The 15,160-nt window shown below is 25.1% G+C and overlaps 1 protein-coding gene across 4 annotated transcripts; it reads right to left on the bottom strand.

Moving 5' to 3' along the window:
• Positions 1 to 691: 691 nt before the first annotated feature.
• On the bottom strand, positions 692 to 3,511 carry LOC132942874 (uncharacterized). Of its 4 annotated transcripts, none has more exons than XM_061011556.1 (5): positions 3,392 to 3,511; positions 2,793 to 3,044; positions 2,501 to 2,716; positions 2,161 to 2,383; positions 692 to 1,436 (listed from the first exon to the last, which is right to left on the bottom strand). In XM_061011556.1, the coding sequence occupies exons 2-5, from the start codon at positions 2,828 to 2,830 to the stop codon at positions 1,302 to 1,304; spliced, it is 612 nt and encodes a 203-aa protein (XP_060867539.1). In that variant the 5' UTR covers positions 2,831 to 3,044; positions 3,392 to 3,511; the 3' UTR covers positions 692 to 1,301. The 4 variants fall into 4 exon arrangements, with proteins under 4 accessions (XP_060867539.1, XP_060867540.1, XP_060867538.1 ...); XM_061011557.1 differs by lacking the exon at positions 3,392 to 3,511 and adding an exon at positions 3,103 to 3,123; XM_061011555.1 differs by lacking the exon at positions 3,392 to 3,511 and having other exon boundaries at positions 2,793 to 3,086.
• Between the last annotated feature and the right edge of the window lie 11,649 nt (positions 3,512 to 15,160).

Below are 15,160 nucleotides of genomic sequence, written 5' to 3'. Positions count from 1 at the left end.
AAAATTGTGATTGCATCATTTTAAAATAAATTATAATAGAAGGATATTTTCAACATTGCAACACTCCTTAGTTATTAAAATATCATAATTATTAGTTTTTAATTATGAAATTATATTTTAATTGTATGGGTACTTTTCATACAGTTAGTAGATTCACTAGATGACTGACTGCTGATGCTGAGTATTTGAACAAACATTGTTGACTAAAATATTTTCTTGATATTATCTCCATTCATTGAAGTGTAGGTATTATCGTCTATCTAATTAATTTGTTTACTTGTACGTCATAATGTAATAGAGCTTTACAAATACATAACAACACATTTTAATGAAAAAGTGAAAGCTAATAAAAGTAGTATACAATAATATAAGGAATATTAGAAGTATTCAAGTAAACATAATTTATTAGAGAAGCGATTGAAGCCTGAAGGTGTTTTCTGTAAGAGGAGGATGTAAAATTAAAGGTGACAATAATCTCAATATTCATCAAGAGTTGAAAGACATAATAAATGGATTATAACCAAACATGAATGTATAAAAAGATCTTTGACAAAAAAATCTTGGAATTTAGAGTAGTTATTTGGATGTGTCATAAAATATGATCTTTATAATAATATTAAATAATCTATAAAAATCAGCAGATTCTGATATTTTAAAATTTAGTTGGATCAGAAAAATCAGCCTAAATAAATCAATTTATAAAACCTTATATTATAATAACGTAATACAAATAACAAATAATTAAACTATAATGTATTAAAAAAAAGGTTACACTTTATTACTAGGGTCATTAACTTATTACAAAAATCTAAAATTTTTGCTTACAAATACTTAAATGTTAGTACAGTACATAAGTAAACTGTTAAATATTTGTTTCTAAATTAAGTTGTATACTTTGTTTTTTCATTTATAATTTATCATTATTTAAGATAGAATGAAGACTCCTATTTTTAAGAAAGAACAATCTAGTCATCGAAAGATTATAGAGCAATTCCAGCTAATGGTTTCACAGTGCCACTCAGATTAATATTTTTAAATGCAACAATTTATTATTTAAAAATTAAAATAATACACCAGTACATCTTATTGTTTACTAAGATAAAACAAGTACCAAATATCAAACCTCAGTAACCTGTCATTTTCTGATTAATTTTTGTATAGACCCAAAAGGGGAGGATTGAGAAAAATATTTTAAGAACAAGATTATTTATTATTATTAAATTTTCATGGACAGAAACTTAAATGTACAATTTAATAGTTAAACTTTTGATACAAACAAAAATTGAATTAAGTTAACAGATTTATAAAATATTCTTTACTTTTAAGAAAATATTATTTAAGTTTAATGAATAATTTAGACGTCGAAATGTAAGACCAAATACAAGGACCATACACATTGTTGTAGTAATCATGATAGTTTTTCTTCTTCTTGTAATCTAAAATACACAATCAATTAATAAGTAAGAAAATTAAACACAAATAATGACAAATAAGTATAATTTTTTATGTAAATTCAAAATATTGTTTTTTCTTGTACTATTTAATTTTAGATAATTCAATTTGTGGAAAAAATGTGCTGTGCTCATTATTCAATTTTTATTATTATGTTTTTAAAATGTGTGTTAAGGTACTGAGTCTGAAAATATTTAAAAAAATGTTCGGTTTTTCTACATAGGCATTTATACCAACAGATCTGAAAAACAATAACAAATTAAAAAAAACTTTATTTTTATTTTTTTTAAATTATTTATTGTGTAATAAACGTAATTAACAAAATAAAGTTCCCCAAAAGGGGGTGGTGATGAAGAACAATGTACTGTTCATATTTAAGAGTCAATGACTATATTCTTAACTTGCTAAGAATTATTGTATGTAAGTACCTACAACTTACAATTGAATTACAATGGTCATTATTTGATAGTTTTATTATATTCATGTTAAAAGCATAATAGGTATAGGTGTGTAATTATAAAACAAAAATATTATTTTTAGATAGTTTTATTGAGATTACTAAGGTTTTTAAAAAAATATATTTTTTATTCTTTTGTTATCTTTTTATAAAATATAAAGCTAGAGATAGAGCAAAAATTAAAAATTCAGATTCTGTGGCATAATACATACATTTTTAACTTAAAACTAATAAATTAACATTTGTATTACCTTAAAAACATTTTTTAATGTATTCTCAATGTTTTTTTCTTCTGCTCTCATATACGGCTTTAACATTAAAGCAGCATCAATTGCTGATATATGGTTATCGATTAACATGTCACTTAAATTATTTTTATCGCTAGTGATTGAATTATGTACATGACTTAAAGCTAAAACAATATATCCAAGTTGCCCACAAATGCTGGATTGTATTTGTTGAATTTCATCATTTCTATGAAAAAAATTTGTATGTCAATAAGGATATTGTATGTTTGATAAAATAGCATACATTAAAAAAAAAAATAATAATTAAATGTTTCTGTTTTGAATCAATAATCAATAAACTTACGATAATCTTATTTCACTGTGCTTCAATGATTTATTGAGTATATTTATTGCACTCAATATAGTATAAATGTCCTTATTATCAACATCCAGACTCCTGAGATCATCCGCTGTTAAAAGAATTAACGTGCGTTCATTAATTCCATGATTTTCGAATTTGGATATATATTGTTCACAATTTATTGATTTCAATATTAGTTCTAACCCCTGGAGCTTGCGTCTAGATTTAAAGCCAAAGTTTAATAATAACAAAATAAATGCACAAGTAATACTTTAGGTATCTTTAATTTTCTTACATTTCAACCTCGTCTTCCATTTCACGAATAAGTGACATATAATTTTTCGATGATAAACAAAATCTAGCAAGCCAATAAATACATTTATTTAATTAACGGTTCTCACTTGTCGATCAACAACAAAATTGAAGAGCGGCTGGACTTTGGAGTAAAACCCGCAGGCAGCAGTTTCAGTTATTAAGTCACGTTGAAATTCAAACCATCTTAGTCACTATCTTCTTCCAGTTCATGGTTCAAACACAGAATACAGTTCTAAACAGAAAAATTAATGGTAAGCATTAAGCGATAATGATATTGTTTGATAAAGCACCTGATAAGTGATAACAAATTATTAGATTCCCAGGAAAAAAATCCCTGAAAAAAAATCCACCAACCTAGGAAAAAAAATCCTTAGACAACAAAATTACTTCACAACTGATACAGTGATACAACCTCATGAAAATGATTAAAAAAATATTTTTAAACGCTAATATTGCTACATAATACATTATAAATATTTAATTAATTTAATTAATTATTTACAAATAGGTAGCCAGGAGGTAGGTATACTTATTATTTAATGAACAATAATAATAATATCATTTTTTTTGTGTACGTACCTGAGTTTAAATATTATAAACAAATTTAAAATCAAGTATTAAAGAATCATTAAATTAAAGAACCAACCTATGTTCAGTTTAAAATAAATATTGAATATAATATTTTACAGTCTATTATATTATAATTTATATTATGATAATTTACAAACATTCATAAATAACAATATTTTGTTCTATGCTACATCCTACATTGCTACGATACCTATTATGTATTACTCTGTAAACAATTGAATTGAATTTTGTTAATTTTTATCAATATAAGTTACATTACACCGTACACATCAATAGCCAATAGGAAACATTTGAAGTTCTTATATTATTATCATTATGTGTTATACATTATCGACTATCGTCAAAATATTAGGAAACGTAATGCCCGTCTACCTGGCTATATATATCTATCTATATATTTGAAATTAAACATTAATAATGTATTAATGTGGTAATTAAGGTTTAAAAAATATTAAATTTGTTCGATAATTTTCAAGTGGTTTTGAGTAATTTTTGTAGTCCAAGGATTTTTCCTCAAGGGTCGGGAATTTTTATTCCGTTTATCTACTCTTTAAATCTAATAAAAAATACCTATACATAATATTATTTAGCAAGTTACTGTTTTGTGTATCATGTGCGATACACGTCAATTCTCAAAATTATTGTCCTTCATATTTTACTTACACTTGCCAATTTCGTATTGAGCCTCAATGAGTATCTCATATTATATGCATATACAAGGATACTCAGTATGTTTCGAGTTTATTTATTCATTGATATCTAGGGAATTTTCCATAGAAACTATTATAAAAACATCAAACATGAGTACATTATAATATTATGTAAATATGTAATACCTACATTGCTTTATTCAGTTCAAGTTCATAATACTAGTGAACTACCTACTGAGCTAGAGCATTCGCATGATAGTATGGATGTTTAATATAATAACAAGATGTTCGTTGTAAGATCAGTGACATTCGTTGGGCACTAATTGTAATGTCAGCGCCCGATTTATTTCCTCTCTCTGACCCACGCCCAACATAGAACATTATCCGTTCACAATAATGATTATATTCATAATAATTTCTAAAATTAGAGTGAAATTAACTCTTATAAAATTTAAAGGTAAGATTATTATCTAGGGGACTCTCAGGCTTTTTATTATATTTTAATTTTAAAGCGAGTTATGAGTACCTATTTTAAAATTGTAAATTAGAATTTGTTAATAATTAACAAATTATTTACGGCTTCTAAAAATACCAAAACTGCCAATACTAGCTTCAAAAGCTCGTAAAAATTAATTCGACTTATCAACAACTTTTTTTTTTTGAATGTAGGGACACTTAACGGGAATCTTATATTAATTTTTCAAAGCTTTTATATATAAATAGAAATATTTTTATGAATTTTTACCTCAAAATAGTTTTCCAATTTTCGTTTTTTGATACATTTTGTCAAATTTTAACTTCAGACGCCCATAAAAATTACTGTGGATTACGCTCAACTTTTTATTTCCACTAACATTAACTTATGAGAAACGTTGTAGGTATTCATTTTCAAATTTTATGACTGACCAAAAAATCTTGTATCGACAATAATTTAAAAAAAAACTACTGAAACTCGGACTATGAACTAATGTTGTTATTATAAATAGCTCAAAAAGCATTGAAATATTTCGAAAATGTTATGGTGTATAGAAACTGCTAACACAAAAATTAAGTGAAAATTTCGTCTATATTCTGTTATTTTTTTTAAGTCAACTAAAAAATTAAATTATTTTTTCTTAATTTTTTGTTTATTTTTCTTGACGCTTTTGATTACGGGTATTTTTTACTTTTGACTCTGTTGAACAACTATAGTAGTTGTCGAGCACGTAGGCGGTGTAATAGATGTGTTATATTTGAATTCAATGATAAATCATTGTATACGAAAAACGATTCTGAGCGGAGAATGGAGATGTTGTATCAGCCTAGTAAAAATAGTTAAAAAAAAAATTCATAAAAATCGAAAATATTTTATGGCTATAAATTTCCGATAACTTTTTCTCTTTGATCGAGGTTTATTTTTGATAGAAAATGTCTAATGTTATTTATGAAAAGAAAAACTTTTATGAAATTATAACTGAAAAATAATTTGCAAGTTTTGGAAAATGCTATTATAAATATTTGGTGAAAATTCTACAGAATCTCAAATCAATACAAATTTAAATAAGTTTGTAATTTTTAAATAGGCATTTTCATAGGCACAAAATATGTTTCCACATTCATCAATTATTTAGATTATATTTTATTTCTTTTACATTCAATGCCAAAATAATTAATGTATTGTGATTTACTGACCTGTGAGTATTATTAGTTAATTATGATTATTATGTCGAAAAAGCTATGAATTTAATTTAAGAACTAGAAGACTATTAGATATGCATTCAAAATTTACAAAATAGGCTCTAGAAACACCAAAATATGCAAAATTATGCAATATTTAAAACACTAACAATGTAAAAAATATGCATTTAAATTTTGATTTTTAACTATATGTACGAAATCTATGCGTGGAAATAATTTAAAAAGATAAAAAGATATTGTGTGTTATATTATGTAGTAATATTTACATAAATATGCAAAACAATTTTTGTACATGCTTTAGAGAATAATACAGGTGAGTACCAATGTAAAACAAAAATTTACCAATAACATTTATTCCTTATAAGAAATATAAAAAAAAGGTACCTATAAAGTACATTAATATGTATATAGACTAAACTAATAATGTAGGCATGTAGTTAATTTCTAAGTATTGAATGGTGATGATGATCCCAGCATATCGTTTAAATTATGCCAATATTTTTGTTTGTGTTTTGTTAGTTTTATTATAAAATTGTTATTGGACGTTGTTTTCTTTTATAATAAGGTAGGTATTATGATCTGTTATCTCCGATAAAGTAATTGTATTGTATAACGTATATTAGGTGAGTAAATGTTCACTACAAATGTTTGCAAATTAGTTGAAATTTGAAATTACAATAGATCATTAGTCATTTAGGCATTAGATTGGTAACATAAAACTAACTATACCAAGTATTTACTTTTTTTGTTAAACAACTGAATTTAATAATTATTTTTAATTTCAATACTATTCCCAACGTTTACATGACGCAAATATAACATTTTGCCAAATTGATGGGTGAAAAATTTAAATTATTACGTTAAATAAAAATAACATTATAAGAAGCAGAAAGTTATTTATGATTTTAGTAGTTGGTGGGAAAGAGTATTTTCTAAAATTATATATAGCTATTACTACAGATATATGTATATAAGTCATTATACATATTATATAAAAACACAGCCACATAAAAAAAAAATGTATTTTAAAAAATACTTTATTTTAATTTAGTGCAAATATATTATAATTATCTAACAATATTACTAATAACAAATAACAAATATAAATAAATTCTCATTTAACATTATAAATGAAGAACCGGGAAAGTCACGCTGTTGCATAATATATCTAACTATACTGAGTAGGCACTTCATTGAAAATTAGATGTATTAAATTTGAATTCGATGATAAATATAAATCATTGTACCTATATTTTTATGAAAAATGATTCTATGCGATGATGGCCTATATTTCTAAAGACATTTTATTATATTATATTTAATATTTATATTGATATTAGTAATTTAGTTTTTTGTAAGTTGAACTAACTTTGCCAAAAACAAATTTCATGCATTCTACCTAATATTATAATAGCTAATACGTATATGAACATATTATTTAATATAATATTACGTTAGTAATTACGTTATAAAGTAAAGGACAATTTATACCTATTACAGCTGACGTAGCTCGTAGGTTCCGTAGACCGGTGTGAATAGGCTGATGGTTTGCTTAAAATTAATTTAAATATTTTGAAAATGTTATTGTTTATAATAAATAATTACCTACGTTTAGTAACAAAAAGTTTCAAGTTCCTACAAATAATATTTTTAGAATTACAATAAAAAATATTTAAAATCGTTATGCTTTGTTTAAATATCTAATTTAGTAAACAATACTATCTATAAAAAAAAAATAGATACTCATGTATTTTTAATATTTTAAAATTGTTAAAAAAAACTTATGTGGGATCTTCTACTATATTTTCGAGTTTTTTGGCTGAATATAATATTTTTATTATTAACATTTTTTATTTTGGCTGGATACAACTTTTTTCTTACCGATTTTTTTCTAGCCGATATTGCGTAACGCTTTGATTATTCTCATAAAAATAGCAATAAAAAGGTGGATAAGTGGATGTCGCTCTGCTGTACAGTAGGTTACAAGTGGGTCACTGTAATGGATGGTGTTAAATTTGAATTCAATGATATAATATCATTGTATAAAAAAAACGATTCTGAGCGAAAACGGTCAGTCAGCCTATGATATTACCAAGTATATTTGATGATATTATTATGAATAAAGTAATTTATATATAACCTATTTACGCGGAGCCTTGTTTTAAATTTTAAATCCTTAGCCATAAAAGTTAAACATTTTATACATTTTTAACTACAAAATAATTAATAAATTATAAATTTGATAAATGTTATTATCTTTGAATTACCATTTACCTTATTTAATTTATAATAATAAATATTATGACGTATGAAAGTTAACGAACAAGGGGGTCGTGGGGGGCATAGGCACATAGCATATAATTATAAAAACTTATATCCCAGCCCAGAACCAATACCTAATTACGCCACTGAATTAGTATAAATATCTTATAACTTACCTAAACATGTTGAAGAATCGATTATGAAAATCGATATGTCATTCCCTCAAAAATGTTATTCTCTATCTTTTTTGTAATGGGTAATTTTACTCTAAGATTACTTAAAAACATAGAAAAAATAATTCTGCGTTAATGCGTTTTGACTATGTTGTGCGTGGGCCAGAGAGAGAAAACAAATAGTGCGCTGACATCCTCTTAATTCAACGAACGTTAAAATATATTGATTACCTAATTAATTACAATAGAAATCATAGTTCAACTAACGCCACAAATAATAATAGTCATAATCATCTCGACTAATTAATCACTTTCGTAATTATAATATGCACATGACACATGTTATTATGTTAACATAATCAGGACACGGATAAAACATTATAACCTCGGTATTTTGATACATAATATTATTAACAGTTTTAAATAATAATAAACGTCAATGTTTAATTCATAATTGTGTTTAAGTTAAAGAAAATAATCACACCGTTCTACGATAATGACGTATCTAAATCATTTATTTTATAACTATTAAATAGGTACCTACGTCATAGCGACAATATTAAAAAATATTTATTAATTTCTGACGTTCAAAATTAAATAGGTACCTACGTCATAGCGACAATACTAAAAAATATTTATTAATTTCTGACGTTCAAAATAATCTATAAGGTTAACAAAATAACGTAAATAATATAATTGTCCTACAAAAATAATGTAGGTATAGGTATAGCTCACCTATACCTACACTATTTTATTACCTATAGGTACAGTTGACATTTCAATTTGTTGTGCATTTTCAGTAGATATACACGTATACACGTACGTTAGATATATACGTCAGAACTCACTACTCAGTTTAATGAAAATATTGTTTTTTTTTATACTGAATTCGATTAACAATTATTAGTGATAGTCGGTAAAAATATTTAAAGGCTATTAGGCTCATTATTCATTAATCGAATACTCATCCTGTTTGAAAAGATCAAAACATATTATTATTGTAATGGTGTTATGAAGAGCAACACGATTATAATATTAGTTGATAAGTAGTAAATGAGAATAATTGAACAAGAATAAGTACATATACCTACAGGTACCTATACTTATTGTTATCCATTTATCCACATATATAACATGCGTAACTCGTTATTTTTAACGAATGGGTTATAGTGAATATTTGGCGATTTTGGAATTTGAATGATGGCGTCATATTTTGATCAAATACAATATACATATATATATATATATATAATGTTTTGAACTTGAATAATTCAATTATTTTTTCATAGCTATTTATAATTTATTTAAATAATGTTAATATTATTAATCTTTTTCTAAAAAAGATAATATTTTCTAAATAAATTGTTTTGTATAGTTTTTTGTCCTGTTTGCTGGTTTTCTTAACCCTGGATTTTTATCCATTGGATATTTTACTTGGATATTTTAGCAAAGGATATTTCTTTCCAATACTGCAGTTTTAGATTCTGAGCGGATCGACAAATGTATTGATTTTGATTTAATGATGTGTGGTTTTTTGTATTTGTGAACTTGGTTTATAGTAGAAAAAATGCTTTGATTTTCAACTCCAGTATCTTTTCTGGTAGGAAAGTGAAAGTAGTTGGTATTAAAAATTCATAGTACCTACTAGTTTTTGACAATATAATTTCTTATTTTGTTGTAATTCAAAAACAACTAACAGTAGATACTTTACATTTTCAACAAATATTTATATCAGCATTTTCTAGACATGGTATAATTAAATATGTTTTGATCAAAATATTTTGACGGTCTGAGCCTTTAGGTATTTATAAGCATTTTACATTTTATCCTATTTTTAGTTTTTTTTTTATAAATATCGATCAACTTTTTTTTGCTTGATTAAAAAGCTTGAAAATTTAATTCAAGGTTCCTTTAAGTTTTTATTAAAGTTTTTTTAAAAATATTAATGATACATATAACTATAAGATTTTTTTTCTTGTATACATTTGAATTTCAAATTTGGACAAAATTAGATACCTAAATGAAGAATAACAATTTTAGTTATTTTGTAGTAATTTGCAATTATTTTTCGTGAGGATTTGAAACTTTTACATATATTATTATATTTTGACACACATCTGCACAATGATATTTCGATTAATTTTAAGCAATTGTCTATATTTTATACCACGAACTTATTTAGGTACGCCACTCTACGGTAAGTTGATCGGTATTGACTCAAAAGTTAACAATAATAAATACCTATATCCTAATAACATAATATAAGTGTAATGTAAAAATTAACTTACCATATTGCTAATACGTAATAAAATTAATCATGTAAAATAATGAATATTACATATTATTTACATATAATAGCAGTTGAATTTTGAATTTTGACGACATTGGATACTCAAATGTATAACAACGGTTTATCCGCAAACGATCAAACGCTTTTTATTATCATTCAAAAATATTAATCGTAGGAACTTAAAACATTTCCACTATTACTTAAATTATATTATTCCTATACACATATAAATTTTTAAATATTTAGACTAATAATTTTTAGCTTTTTTTTAGCAATTTTTTAATTGCTTTAAATTTTTTTTTATACATTTAATATTGATAAAATGGCTATAGCTTGGTCAAACAATTTGTACATTTCAAATAAGATTCTTCTTAAGTTTATCTTACCTATATATGGTTATAAAGTAGTTTAAAAATATCATGACCAAATCACGAATGATCGAAACCTAATCAAATTACATATATAAATAACGTTCTTATTTTTAAGTTTTATAATATTATCTCAATGTACTCTAATATTGAAGCCAACAATACAAAATTGGAACGAAAATGTCCTTTACTTTTGGAATAAGACGAAGACGAATACAACACAATAATTGTTATTATAAATAAAGGAGTGATAAACTAACTGATATATAAATAGCGATAAAGGTTCCATACATCATTTAAGGTAACCTCGGACCTGATAAATAATAAATACATTGCATCAAGGAGGTCAACGAAAACACCAGAACTGAAGATGGGCGGTAATGGATTAGAGAGAGAGAGAGAGAGAGAGAGAGAGAGACGCGTCACAATATGCGTCGACTCCGTCACCCTAATGCTATTATGTAGTAGGCCTTGAAGTATTTTTCAAAATTCCCCAAAAAACAAGTATATATCTCAACAAAAATATGTACATAAGTATTATTAATTGTCATTTTAAATATGTAAAAGGACAGACAAGGATCTAAAAATTATGATATTATTATATTTTATAATCCAGAAATAAATGTTTTATTCAAACTTGATATAACGAAATAATGCATACTTTTTTGCCATTATATAGTAAGGCACTAATATTTATTAATTTTACTTTCAGAACTGGTTTTTAAGCAAAATAGTTGCTTACTCGTTTTTTTTCAAGTTTTAATATTATTGCACTTGAATTAATTTGCATAATTTGCATAATTTACATATTGTACAGTTGTTATGAATTTTTATAAATAATATAGTTATAAATTATAATAATAATTGATGAGAGTCGTAAAATATTATAAAAAGTAGTAAAAAAAATACAACGATTTTTATTCTTAATAAAACGTGCTTGGAAACCTTAAATTATAATGATTTTGAATTAATTATATACATATAATAAATATTCCATAAAACTGAATAATATTATTCTACTCTATCTAATTGATATTCAATTTTTTTTAAATTGAGGTCTTTATTTAAAGAAGATAGAAAAGCTCACTCTGCGAGCATGCTAAATTTCCTGTTTCTAAACGTATTTTAATACAAAGTAATAAACTATAATAATTCTAAAAAAAACAACAGGTCAAGCTCGTCCGCAGGATAAAATCCCACCCGGGGCAAGATATAAGAATTACTTACAATCTAATAATAGTTATAGTGATGGTGACAATAGTAAATTAAGTTAAAAATTCCCAGGGGGAGAAGGGTCATTTTCGTCCTCAAACCATATAAATTATGCAATCTTTATCAACTGACAACTACTTCTGGACATCTATAGGTATCTTAATAACGCTCTTATGCAGTTGCTGATCCGTCTTCGGTAATAGCTACTTTTTCCGCATTAAATGATTAAAATGTTACCCAATCCCATAACATCTCTTCAGAAAAATTTCAAGTTTAATACAATTTATTTAAATAATACGATTTCATACAATATTATAGAAAATTAAAATAATAACTGTGTTACAATCATTACTGTACATGACCGAGTTCATCATAATATCAAATATTGGAAACATATAGAAAATTAACGGAATGTGCACATTAGAATATCAGATGAATGTTTTGATTCATTTTTATAGTGACTCATTTTTGTTTGTATATACTGCACTGCAGTGACAAATGAGTAAATTACTATATACAGCATATATACTATAGTATATACACAATACTCTAAACGTTGTTTCATGGTTAGTACATGGCATAGGGAAGGGTCGAAGTGACTAGTTTTGCCATAAGGTATCCATATGTTAAGTAAATATATGTTCTACCCTAAATTTATTGAACGAAGTTCATGATTACTATTTTATAGGTAGTATACTTACTCCCGTGACCGTGAAATGTCCAACTGCATGAGCTCATAACATTTTTGTTTTAGTCGGTAAATTCTGTCTGGTAAGTATAACATTTTAAAAATAATATAGTTTTAGAATTTAAATATCGTTAGAAAAATTGTAAATATTATACAAATATTATTTTTATATGTACCTATTACAAAAAATATAAATTTGTCGACGTACCTACTTAGCATTATGTTATTCGTACATTTAATTAATACGAACTATTGTCATTCAACATTGTAGAAATTGAAATGAATCAATATTACTGTATGCTTACTATGAACTATTTTGTTAATTATTTGGCTTATTTTTATTATTTAAAAGTATTTTAGTATTTACTTAAAATTGCATTGTATTGAACAAATTTATTTACAAAGAAAGCGGGTAAGTGGGTGTTGCTCTGCTGTACAGTAGGTTACAAGTGAGTTACTGTAATGAATGCTGTTAAATTTGAACTCAATGATATAATATCATTCTTTGTATACGAAAAACGATTCTGAATGGAGACGGTTAGTCAGCCTAGGATATTACATATAATATTTAAATCGTTATATTTAGCTACTAGCTGGTAAGTTGAATTAATATTATTTACGTATAATCATATTTCAATATTTTATGTAATAATATACTTGAGAAATTTTAAGTATCAAAGAATAATATTTTTGAATTATAACAAAATAACTAAAACTGTTATTCTTGGTTACTCAATAGTTAATATATAAATAGTTAGTAATAAGTTAATACTACTATTGGGAATTTTAAATATTGATCTCCCGATTGCGCCAACTATAGTTTCACTTTCCCATCGAACAAGATACTGTTGAAGAAAATCTATGAAGTCTTACTGCCCCAAAAGGTAATGACAGACATAAAAAAACACATCATTGTAATATTAATACATTCATTAACCATTTTTTCCAAATTTTAGTCCGTCTGCCAAATTAATGCAGTCCGCTCCACCCCCAGTGGACCCAATAGTGATGTCCAATACATTACGTAAAAAAAAACAATTTATTTCCTAATTCTAAAACGATATTTGCAATTATTTGAATTTAATTTTAAAACATTGGCACATTTTTTGAATCGGATAATGCCGGGATGCCAACTTTACGGACATCCATACTACGGCTATAGTGGAAAGTATTGTGTATTTGTGTAATGCACTAGTGAACTAGTGTGTAGTGTCTAATGTTTTTTATTCCTTAGGAAAGTATAATTTATATAAACTAATGCTTAGTCCTGCTTTCTTAAAATCACTACAATTGTTACTTGTAACTCTTTCAGTTACTCGTGTAGTCTAGTAAGCTGTGGCCTGTGAGAGTGGTTTCTCCAAGTATAATTTTGATATCTCGTCTTCTTATATCTTAATCGAAAATGATTTGTATTATTCATTATTGTTATATACTCTTATAGTAATATTTTAGTTTTAAGTTCAATACAACATATCAAATGTATGTATAATATGCACATTTGTTTTTATTTGGTGGGCTCTTTAAATTTTTCCTTGTAACAAAAAATTACTAATCTACCCTTCCCTCCGTCCGTTTAAAATCCACCACACTCAAAAGTATATTTTTTATTATGGAACATGTTGATTATAAAATCAATAACTAATATTTATAAAAATACTATGCGAATAAAACCATGTTGACCATGTTTTCTAATCAATTATTTTAAGGCAATAACTAAGTAAATAGTATATTATACCTATATATTATGTATATTATTATGAGTAGCTAGGTAAATATTAGTAAAATGTATAACATTAGTAAGTACCTATACATATTGAATTATTGAGCATCTACAATAAAAATGATCGTAGGTATAAACCAAGTAAGTTCTAGTTCAGAAATTTAAAGAAATTAAAAGAAAAATATATTTTGTTGAGTGGGGTATAAATTTAATAGTATATATGACTGCATTAGTATCTTAGTGCTGGCGGCTGTCATATTAGTATAATTTTATTGTTTACTTAATGTCAACATCCAGAAATAATTTACACGCACTACGCAGTATTCAACAGCCTATCTGTTTTGCATATTATAAAGTGTTATTCTGTATTTCTGTGTTATTGACATCAACTTTGTTTTCGTATACTAAGCATTAAAAATGTATGATTGTTAAATATATGACGTATATATAACATTTATTGAATACCTATTTATTATGTACAAATTTAATTGTATTAAATTTTTGTTGTTTATAAAAAAATGAAATAAAAAACAAACAACTATGATAGGAATAGGAATAAAAAAATGTGTTATTTAAATGTTAATAACATAATATATTATGTGTATATAATAATTAATTACCATATTATTTACATAATATTATATTGATTGGATATATATGTTAAAAAAAAAATGTTTGATATCTAAACTGTTGTAAAATAAAAGAGCCAATTAAAAA

The sequence above is a fragment of the Metopolophium dirhodum genome, chromosome 4 (assembly GCF_019925205.1).
Source record: "Metopolophium dirhodum isolate CAU chromosome 4, ASM1992520v1, whole genome shotgun sequence".
NCBI classification, from domain to species: domain Eukaryota; kingdom Metazoa; phylum Arthropoda; class Insecta; order Hemiptera; family Aphididae; genus Metopolophium; species Metopolophium dirhodum.
Note: the sequence above shows the minus strand (reverse complement) of the source record. Positions and strands in the feature narration are given on the sequence as shown.